An 11,399-nucleotide genomic window follows, 5' to 3' on the forward strand; every position below is an offset into this window, starting at 1 on the left:
AGCCGAAGCGTTTGTCTGCACTGCGTCGCGTTATTCGCATGACGTTTCGACAGCCATTGTGGTAACACACACGTACACAATTTCCATTCATATGTGAATATGTGCACACGGTTTGGTTCTAGCAAACAAAACACATCTCTTTTTCATTCATTTCGGACGAAAACTGATTGGTTTAAAGGTTACAAATCTTCACATTTGTGTGCGAAAGCATTAAGGCGAGGAACAAAGTTAGTAGTGCACATATTAACAGCAAAATCAACGGCCCGAATTGTAGTTGAAAGGGAAAAAAATCAACGAAAAATTAGTTCCAACAAAAACATTAAGACATTCACGATTTAAGACGACGACGTCAAGAAAAAAAGACAAGAAATTCATCTACACCACTCAAATCACAATCGTACAGAATACGATGGTAATCCATTTTTTTTTCTAAAAAATTCGAAATTACCTTAATCGATAGAGTCAAGTGAATCGTTTGTGTTTGTGCAGTAAAACGACACACATTTGAAGAAAGAAGAAAAAAAAACAATTATTCAGTCATTCGAGTGAGACAAGATGTATTGTATTTAGTTAGCAACAAAAACAATAGTGTGTGCTGTGATTTGTGGTGAGGTGATTCTAATTACGGTGTGTAATTTTTCTAATACAAATTATTTTATCGTATACGAGTGTTAAGTCATGAGATTTTTTTAATGATCGGCGACCGTTTAAAATTACAAACAAGGTACAGCGTTCGATGTAAGTTTAAGTTTCTTTGAAAAACTTTTTTTTTCTCTGATGAAATCGAGTACATTTCAAAGCAAAATAAAAGAAATGTTAAAAAACATCTTTGTATAATTCAACGAACCAACTCATTAAATATTTTCATCGCTGCTTTTCTTCACCTCGTCGACAGAACAATTTTCTTTTCAATCGTCTCTTTTTCCTTTTTTTACAAGTTTACGATTTGTGCGCTGATGCGTTTTTCAAGATATGTGTTTCGCTTTTTTTTTGTAATAGCACAACATTTGCACAAAACACACAGCCACAGATATCCTAGCAATTTTGCAGTACGTATATGTGTGTTTAGATGCTGCTGTTTATATTGCACTATTCTTGCAGCCATTCTTTGGAGTGTGAGTGAGAACAAGAATCGGTCGAAATGGATGCGAAGGACAACACGGAATACAAATGCAATTTATGAATTGTCACGCCACCAACACATACTTCGGTTCGTTTGTGTGAACAATTGGAAATGTCTGCTTTTTTTTCGAACGCATCTTTTTCTTGCACAAAAGGAACTGTGTGTGGTTGATGCTTTGTAGTTTAACCAAAAATGCTGGGCACTTTTTCATTGGGTGCATTTTTAAAATTGTTTAATTTCATTATACATGTATATGGTAGATTATCTGATACATGCATTGTGAAAACATCATTCAAATTCTCGGAAACAATTTTATTTTTCGTTGTTGCCGTCGTCGTCTTTATCGTTTAAAATGTCAAATGACTTACGCAATTTAACGCGTTGACCGTGTAGTTTTTTTCTAAGAAATTACTTGACGGACCGAACACGGCGTCATTCGATGCGTTACAAACACGAACAAGTGTTGGAGAGCATGCATGTGCGCGTATGTGTATGTATGTTTGGTGTGAATGAGATAACAACAGCCAAACAGCGAATACAAATCAAAACAAACAATTAACCAGATTATTTACCGTTAACACAATTCTTGATTCGCTTTGAGCGCGCAAATCAACACGATTGCATTGTGCAACGCGCAAAAATGCTATGTATTAAAATATTATAGAATTTACACTTTTTTTTGTTGTTTTTGAATCAATGTAGCCATAGAGAGTTTGCAATTTTATTTTTATGCACTACAATTTTTTCCAACTTTTTTCTTATTTCAGATCAACAGTTTTATGAAAACACACGCAAGTTTTGTCGAACATTTTATCATGTAAATTTGGACGGAGATTCATTCTCCGTTCATTTACAAAACCAAAAAATCCAATTTAAAATAGAACAAATAGTGCAACATACAAGAAAATGAATAGGAAAAAAGTAAACGGCACAAAACCGAATGTTGAATCGTCATCGGTATGCAAAGGAGCCTACGATGAATGTGGTGAAAGTAACAGTACCGACTCTTTTGATATGAATGATTTTAAATCAGCGGCACTAACAAAAAAATACAGTGTTCAAATTCACAAAAATAATGCCGATCTAATGGCCGAACTCGACAACATCAACATCATGGGCGATGAATCCGATGTTGAAATGATTGAACCGAATACAAGCAAACTAAATGGCGCGAACAACAGTGTTTCACACAGTTCATCGAATGTCATCAGTTTGAACACAACGCATGCAAGTGACGATCCAGTTAACGGTGATTTTGAGCATACCAAACACGACCGCATATTAGCCTGGGCACAAAGTCAGTCGCAAAATTTGTCAACGTGCATTGAATCGGTTCTTTCAGATCACGATTATCTGTCGCAAGAGCGATTACTTGGCATTATTGCGGGCATTGAAGAAAATACCGAATTGGAAAGTCAACGTGAAACGAATTCCAATAAGTCCAAAGAACAAAGCGAAAATGAAAAATCAAAAGATCATGGTGAATTGAATGGTGGTGATTTGGTGCACACAAAAACTAGCAAAATATTAACCTCAAAAAATATCGACGATTTGAGTGAGATATTGAAACAATTGGCGAATTGCAAAGAGCACGCACAACGTTTATCGTTGGTCGAGAAAATCGAAAAAAGTGCAAAAGACATGAAGGCCCAACTCAACCAGAACAATGGCAATACAACTGGAAATAATTCTGTTGCAAATGCCAACGACATTACAAGTCTCGAGTTCTCATCAAATCATTCCAAACCAATGGAATATGCGGGCGGCGTAAATTGTTCTGCACAGAGTAGCATCGATGGACCTAAAGATGGCGAAGTTAAATGTAATTACAACTTTTTTCTCCTATATTGTTTCTTTTAAAACCATTTGAACATAAAACAATGTTTTTTATATGTATATTTTTTCATTCGTAGGTTGTGATTTGGTGGCAGAATTGCAAACTGAATTGAAGTCAATTGACGATATGGCCAATCGAATTGCCACTGATACCGCATCGATTCGAAGTAAATTGGGGGATATTGAAAAGCAACCGCAGGCTGAGAAGTCTATTTCAAAATTGCGTGTAAATTTATCGCTTTTAGTTGAGGATGTGTCAAAAGAGCTAAAAAAAGTCGCAATAAAACTCAATCCTACAATGGCTTCTGTTGAAAGTAAACGTGAAAATAAATCGGAAAACCGTTCGTTGAGTCATTCAACAGATGAAGACAGTGATATCTCCAAGTCACGACGAAAAATTCCGAAATTGAAACGTCGACGTAAAAAACCAAAAGGTAACACATCCGATTCGACCGCCTTGAGTTCAAGCTCGGAAGATTCATTTCCTGTTGCCAAAAACGATACAATGGACGAACCATTTGTCGTCACACAAAACATAGACGATCTCATAAATCAAAACGGTAGCAACAGTGCCAACGGATCTATTCGGAAGGAAAATGATTTTCTTGGTTTTGACAATGTCGACTTTGAAAACGGCATCAAGAACGAAGAGCAGTTGAGTGAATCGATATCGTCGCAACAGCAATTGAGTGACAAAGATCAAAATAAAATGGACACATCGAATGAACTGAGTGAACAGGACACACAAATTATCAACCAAAAAGCAACGGAAAGTGAACAGTCAAATAATAGTGCACTAACGAAAAAGAGCACGGATGTAGAAGACATTTCGTCGGATGCGTTTATCCTGAGTGATGATTTCATCGAAGAAGACCATGGCGACGATGATGATGACGACATTCGAAAGTATGTATAATGTGAAATATATTTGACTTTTTCTAGATTATATACGCGTGTTTAATTTTTATTTAGGCTTTTGGATTTCACATCAATTGAAAACAAGCGAATTGCATCAACAAATGCTGCGGCAAAAGTTAACGGAATAGTTGTGCCGAAGAAATTGGAGCCAAAGACAAAGGCATCAAAAGAAAATGCAGTTGAAAACTTTTTGGCAAACTCAACGGACACTGACAAACCGATTGAAAGTGATGATGAAAAGTCGGAACATGAAGAATACACGGACGAACACTATTTGAAAGAACAAAATCAGATGTTCAAAGATCAACTATTGCAAGACTCAAGCGATTCGGAAATGAATTCGGACTCCGATCAAAGGGTTAATGGTATGTTTTCTTATGAATAATAAACTATTTTCGAGCATTTAATTTTATTTGGATGTTTTCTAACATTTTATTTTAATTTGAACTGCAGGAAAAGGTATTTATTCCGAAACAGAAGATTCTGATCGATCGTCTGACTCGAACCAGTCGATTATGGAAAAATTCCTGGCATCTGAATCGAAAGGTAGTGGCCAAAAGTCCACGAAAGATAAAGAAGGAAAATCGAAAGCAGGTAAAGTTTCGAGCGACAACGAAAAGAAATCAGAGCCAAAAACCAAAGATGCAGAAATTGAGAAAAACATTGACCATTTTATTGAAGAGCTGGACAGCGACATCGAATTCGATGCAAGTGAATCGGAAAGTGTGTCAGAAGCACCGAGAAAAACCCAGTCAACGATAGGTAAACATATTTTTGCCAATATTGAAAAGGACAAACAGATTTTGATTCCAAGCGATGAAGAAAATGAAAGCAGTAAGAAGAAAGACAGTCAGACACAAAAAAGCGAAGCTGATTCAAGTGAAAAAGATTCGAGTGAGATTCTTGACACAACTATGTTTAAGTCAAGCAAAAGCAACTTAACCGCAACTCAATTGTCGAAGGTTTTGCAAACAAATCGCAACAAACAAACAAAATCACGAGTTTCACCTGAGTGTATCAGTGTGAGTTCGGATGACGATCTCGAAATCGAGTCTACGTCTAAAAAAGATGGCAACGAAGATGAGGACGAGGAAAAAGAAAAGCGCGTGACGAGAAAACTGTTGCGACACGATCAACTTGCTGATGATACTAAGCAGGCACAACGTGAAGAAGCTGATCGGCTCAAACGATTGGATAAGAAAAATGAACGATTAACACAGTTCTTAGAATCTCAACGCCAGTCGCAAAGTGAAACCGAAAAATATGTCGATCCAAATCAAGTATGTTTGGATGTCGACTCGAAAGAAAATGTAGAAATTGTTGTCCATCCAGAAATAACGAAACACTTGAAACCACATCAAGTCGAAGGTATCAAATTTATGTACGACTGTTGCTACGGAAGTGTTGACAACATGGACAAATATTCTGGCTCGGGATGCATCTTGGCTCATTGCATGGGGCTAGGAAAAACACTTCAACTCATCACACTTTTGCACACAGTAATTTGTTATACTCAACTCAAAACTGACAAAGTTCTTGTCATTTGTCCAAAAAGCACGGTGATGAATTGGAAGGTAAATGTTTTTACACTTTTTTCATTGTTTTACAAAGGAAAGAAATGTTTATTGATATTAAACGTTTGTGTTTTATATTTTTTTAGGAGGAAATTGAACGTTGGCTTGGCGCTATTAAAAAAACTCGACGATTGAAAGTCTTCTATTTCCCGGAACAGTCGTAAGTTATTAAAAGATTGTTTTTTATTTTCGTTAAATTCTATTCATGTCAATTGTATTGTTCATTGCTGTTATTTATCTCTATTATTCAACAGTGACATCAGTTCAAAACTGCAAACGTTGAGCGAGTGGAGCCAGTGTGGAAAAGATGGCAATAAACAGGCTGGATGTTTGTTGTTGGGTTATGAAGCCTTCCGAGTGCTGGTGTTCTATCATGCTTCCAAGAAGAGCCTGCAGATGTACAGTACCAATGAGTTGGAAAAAATTCGCCAAAAGATTCATAAATATTTACTGGATCCAGGCGCCGATTTGGTTGTGTGCGATGAGGGGCACATGATTAAAAATCAAAAGTCCACAACAAGTGCAGCCGTTAACAAAATCTCCACTAGACGACGCATCGTACTCACCGGAACTCCCATTCAAAATAATCTCAAAGAATGTAAGCTTCAATGTAATTTTGCTGTTTGAAACGAGGTTTTTTAATTATTTGATTTTTTTCTTCTAGACTATTCAATGGTGAATTTCATAAAGCCATCGTTCTTGGGAACAGAAAAAGAGTTTGCCAATTTGTATGTCAACCCTATCAAAAGTGGTCAACACAAAGATTCATCCAAGAGTGAAATCAAACACATGAAACAGCGCTCTTTCGTGCTACACAAAAAACTCTCGAAATTTGTTCAAGTGAGCTGTTGGATCATTTTATTTCATTTTTACATCATGTCATTCGTTAGAACCACATATTTTATACAATTTTTATGAATATTGCAGAGAAAAGAAGCAGCTCTACTGAAATCATTCCTGCCAGAGAAGTATGAATTTGTTTTGTTCATTCCGATGACAAAAATTCAGGTATTTCGCTCGCATTATGATCATGAGAAATTTGTTTACTTTAACAACAAATTGATTTTTCCCTTCTAGACGAATCTGTATGAATTTTTCTTGGAAAACCGACCGAACCAAGATCAAAAAGGAAAAAGTTTGATTCCAGACTATACTGTATTGCGGAAGGTTGGTCTTTTGAAATGAAAAAAAAAATTGAACGATTTTCGACTTTATTATTTTGCTTATTTATAGATTTGGACGCATCCGAAAGTATTGGAAAATGCATATTTGAATGCAATCCAAAATAAGACCAAAGTAAAATCAGCTATACCAACAACGTCCACGACAACCACTGCAAATAATGATAGCGATGACGATCAACCGTAAGTGATATGATTTGGGAATACCACTTTTCAGTCAATATAAAAACCAGTATTTTTTTTACATCAAACACTTTTTTCTCTTTTTGAAACTTAGGGATGATGTGTTCGACAGTCAAACGGGACAAATGTCAGTAACTTCAGATTGGTGGCGACAACATTTGACTAAAGAAGATTTGGAGACCATCTTACCATCGAACAAGCTCAAAATTTTGTTCGAAATACTGGCCCGTTGTCGACGCAATAAAGAAAAGTGTTTGATATTTTCGGCATTCGTGGCTGTACTTGATGTTGTAGAATTTTTCATGAAACTAATCAACGACCAAGAGAAAGATGGAAACAAACCTGGCCTTGAGGTACATATTTGACAAAATTAAAATACTTAATATGAAATTCAAACGACCAAAAATCTAATCGAATCACTGTAGACGTTCCGCGGTCCATGGGAAATTGGCAAAGACTATTACCGATTGGATGGCAAAACAGCAAAGAACCATCGTCACAACATGATTACCAACTTTAATGATCCCAAAAATGAACGAACAAGAGCATTTTTGATTTCAGCAAAAGCTGGGGGTCAAGGTATTAATCTTATTGGAGCCAATCGGGTTGTTCTACTGGATACGTCATGGAATCCGTCAAATGACCGTAAGTAATATACGTTTTTTTGTCTTTAATGTTTTGTAATGTGACTCATTACTACTTTTTATTTGCAGAACAAAATATTTTCCGAGTATTCCGTTTGGGACAAAAGAAAATTTGTTACATATATCGTCTGATATCGATGGGCACCATGGAGGAAAAGGTATATTCACGATCCGTTACGAAGCAAGCAATGAGTTGCCGTGTCGTTGACGAACAACAATGCGATCGTCACTATAACATGGCCGAATTGACAGAACTCTACACGTAAATATTTTAAAATTGTATTCTGCGCAAGTAGCAACTGTATCTAATTGATTTTTTTCGATCAACACTTCAATTTTAGCTTGACAAAACCGAACATGAAGGATCGACAAACGCCCAATGTTCCGAAAGATGATTTGCTCGCGTCATTGCTAATGCAATTTCCGCAAATGGTGTACAAGTATCACGAACATGATTCATTACTTGAAAATAAAGGAGAAGAAGAACTGAGCGAACAAGAGAAAAACGATGCATGGGCTGCGTACGAGGCAGATGTTAAACGTAAGAATGAAACGAATATGGGTCCATATAGTAATAATTTCGGCATGTTACCAAACTATCCTGGGCTTGGCACGTACGCGAATTCTTTATTTAATAATTACAACAATTTGTCGGGCTTAAATTATCCGTATAATATGTATGGCTCGTACAATCCATATGCAAATGATTTGATGCGTTTCGATAACTATTCACAATTTTATAATAATCTAATGAACGTAGCCGGTACGTCAATGACTAATTACAATCAGGGCAATCCGAGTTTATTATCGCCTTCACATCAGTCGTCATCCGCGTCGAGTCCGTCACCAATTATGAATAGTTTTTCATCATCGTCGCGAAATTGGATGCAATCAAATGCATCATCGACAAACTACGCGAATAATCTATTATCGTCTTTGGCACAAACTTCATCGTCATCAAAGAGTAGCTATTCGTCATATCTAAATAGTTTGTATAATGCACTAGGCACCAACAATCCGACGGCGTCATCGTCATCCGCTGCAAATGCATCGTCGTCGAAAACACCACCACTACCAATTACCGGCACCGATTACAACCAGATGGCCTATTTGCAAAAACAGCAATTGTCACATTTGTCCGCTACGAGCCCAAGCAGCAGCACAACATCGATGACAGTGAATTCAAGTGCACAACAAGGACCCAATGCCTTGCGAAATCCATTGCTCACAAAAGAACTATCAATTCCACGTAATTTAACTATGAGCAATACAAAAGAGATGTTCAGTACTACTAACATACCAACAAGTGTCATTACAAAATCGGGAGAAAGATCTACGCCAAGCGCCAGTTCAACGTCACCAAACCTTCAAAATGATGCAAGTAAATCAAGTACGGACACAAATATTTCATCATCAATTGATAAGACGGACACTAGACCAACGAAAACTACCAGCGAACGTCATTTGACCATTAAAAATGCGGCTACCATAAATGCTGAAGCACGCGGATCACCCGATACGACCGCAAAAAATCAAGCGCAAAATAAATCCATCAGCAATGGTGTGAGTTCAACCGTCAGTTCAGCCATTGACAGTGTACGGAAAACGAACAATAAATCTGCGACCAGCGGTATGACGATCTCTACCAATATGGGCATTGTGTACCCATCACAAAAACCTATCAATCAATCTACTGCTTCAACAAGCAAAAACACAACGAATTCAATTTTATTATCGAATACCAAGCGTAGGTTTAAATTTTCAATAATTTCATAGCTTTTCACTTAAATTAATATAATCAATTTGTTTTAATAGCAAAAGATAAATCACCACAAAATCCAATCTCAGCAACATCATCCGTCAGCTCGAAGTCACAACCGTTAGCGGCAATCATTCGGAAGCAACCAATTCAATCGACTTCATCGAAATCTGTAGATCCGACAAACGACGCTGTTGCCGCGATTAACAAAAACAAAGCCTTAACGGTGACAGCACGAAATATAACACCGACAGCAGCAGCTGCAGCAAAACCCCCGGTTACTGGTGTTAACAATAGTATTACATTAAGTCCGATTCCGAATAATGTATCGAAATACTCGGGAAGTTCGATGACAATTACGCCGCAAGTGAATCAGGTGAAAGTGCATACGCCACAACAAAGTCGAACACTCAGCAAATCGAACTCATCGTCTCCAGTTCCGTTGGCAATAACAAAGGTGACATCGAATCATCCAATCACAAAGTCACCGATACCGATGGTTGTGACCAAACCCAATATATTGAGCTCACGCAATTCAAACACATCAAAGACACTTGTTTCCGTGCCAAAACTATCAAATGCAACCACAATAAATACATCAGGAGTACGTATTTTGAACAGTAATCAAAGTTTATCACCGAAAGCAGGACCACGACCGCCGGGATTCAAGCCAATTATAGCACAAACTAAATCACAAGCAGTTGCAGCAGCCTCAGCATCGATTGCAAATAAATCTGGAATGCAAATAAAAGAAGTAACATCTCTCGCAGGACAGAAACCCGTTAATCGTCCTAGCCCGCTTGATACACGCAAGCGATTAGCCAACGATCCTATTGCATTGAGTCCAGCAAAAAAACCAAAGCCAATGGCTAAGGTAGGTTTAATTCAATAGAAAATTGTCAAACATTGGTTTATTGTGATATGATTTACTTCAACAGAGTTCAACGCCACCCGGAGTACGAAAACCAAGGAGCTCATTGGCAGGCATTCGAATCAATATGCAAAGCCAAACCCAACAGGACAACTCACAAGGTAAATGCTGTTAATTCAAAAATACATTCCTTACCACTCTGAATGTAAACTAAATATTTTTGTTTGTATCAATTTTTCAGTTCCGGTACCAGTCGAAATCGTGGAGTTAGAGTGAGCCTCTGAGGCGACAAACAAATTAAACGAATTTACGCAAAGCGATTTAGTTTAAAGTGAAAGATAGAGAAAATCGTGGTTTGTCAATGACGCGTATTTTAAAGAGGTGTTTTGCATCTAGAAAACATCACCAAGACTGAAAATGGTTGAATTTTATCAAATACTTACCATCTGAAAATGTAATGCCATTGAATTTTCTCTCTCTACACACACACAGACGCACACGCGCATACATACATAATGTATATGCGTGGACATTAAATTAAATACAGGACATTTTGCATTGGCATTTTGTTAGTAGCCTAGAGACACTGTACTTTGGTGTTTAATTTAATCATTGTAAATTGAAACATTTAGCCGAACTAACCGTAAATGGTTCATTTGAAAGCGCCATATAAACGAAGCGAAAATTTGATTTTTGCTACATTTATTGTTCAGTTTTTGTTTTTGAATCTTTTCAATTCTCAACTAGTTAACAAAAGTTCCTATCGAATGGAAAGAAATGAAACTGGTTTTAATTTCCAGATAGAAATCTATCGCCAACTAATAGCTATTTCGGAATAGTTTTTCTTGCTTTTTTATGTAATGAAGTGATGGAATTTCTCTGTGAGAAAATATGGTCTAATTTTAATAATACAAAAATAGAAAAAAATAAAGAAAAAAAAACTAAACCTAATGTCTAATAATCGATTCAAATAATAACAATTATTAATATGTATTCTCTAGATTGTTGGTATTTTGGGCCGATCAATCAACCTTTGAAATGTATACCAAAACCGAGATTCGTCTCCTAACTATTCGATGGAAAGAAAATGTGCTGTTTTTTTTCTGTTTCATCTTACAACCTTTATTTATGTCATCTTAAATAACTATGTAAAAAAAAATTAGAGCAAAACTAGGTTTCTAAGCTCACTAAAGTTTATAAAATTCATTTTGATACATATCTGATTGATTTTTACCAACAAATCACTACGAAACAATCAAAGCAACCTTTTTATTTAAATTGAATTTAAATTTTCAGTTAGAAAATTTCGC

The 11,399-nt window shown here is 36.6% G+C and overlaps 1 protein-coding gene across 5 annotated transcripts; it reads left to right on the forward strand.

Moving 5' to 3' along the window:
• The first annotated feature begins 98 nt into the window (after positions 1-98).
• On the forward strand, positions 99-10,801 carry LOC116340855 (transcriptional regulator ATRX homolog). 5 transcript variants are annotated; one of them, XM_031767574.1, is made up of 19 exons: positions 99-738; positions 1,891-2,945; positions 3,037-3,865; positions 3,932-4,242; positions 4,331-5,451; positions 5,538-5,611; positions 5,706-6,049; positions 6,116-6,291; positions 6,379-6,459; positions 6,529-6,618; positions 6,685-6,815; positions 6,910-7,168; positions 7,241-7,460; positions 7,529-7,721; positions 7,801-8,000; positions 8,466-9,206; positions 9,275-10,092; positions 10,157-10,250; positions 10,331-10,801. In XM_031767574.1, the coding sequence occupies exons 2-19, from the start codon at positions 2,030-2,032 to the stop codon at positions 10,363-10,365; spliced, it is 6,633 nt and encodes a 2,210-aa protein (XP_031623434.1). In that variant the 5' UTR covers positions 99-738; positions 1,891-2,029; the 3' UTR covers positions 10,366-10,801. The 5 variants fall into 5 exon arrangements, with proteins under 5 accessions (XP_031623434.1, XP_031623433.1, XP_031623430.1 ...); XM_031767573.1 differs by having other exon boundaries at positions 1,891-2,862; positions 2,899-2,945; positions 7,801-9,206; XM_031767570.1 differs by having other exon boundaries at positions 7,801-9,206.
• The last annotated feature ends 598 nt before the right edge of the window (positions 10,802-11,399 follow it).

This window comes from Contarinia nasturtii, unplaced genomic scaffold (assembly GCF_009176525.2).
Source record: "Contarinia nasturtii isolate CC-2019 unplaced genomic scaffold, AAFC_CNas_1.1 Cnas_scaffold_695, whole genome shotgun sequence".
Taxonomy (NCBI): Eukaryota; Metazoa; Arthropoda; class Insecta; order Diptera; family Cecidomyiidae; genus Contarinia; species Contarinia nasturtii.

Coding starts and splice junctions, on each gene's coding strand:
- LOC116340855 (XM_031767570.1), top strand. CDS start 2,030: ATGAATAGGAAAAAAGTAAACGGCACAAAACCGAATGTTGAATCGTCA. Junction 7,461..7,528: donor ATGGAATCCGTCAAATGACC/GTAAGTAATATA, acceptor TTTTATTTGCAG/AACAAAATATTTTCCGAGTA. Junction 10,093..10,156: donor AACCAAAGCCAATGGCTAAG/GTAGGTTTAATT, acceptor TTACTTCAACAG/AGTTCAACGCCACCCGGAGT.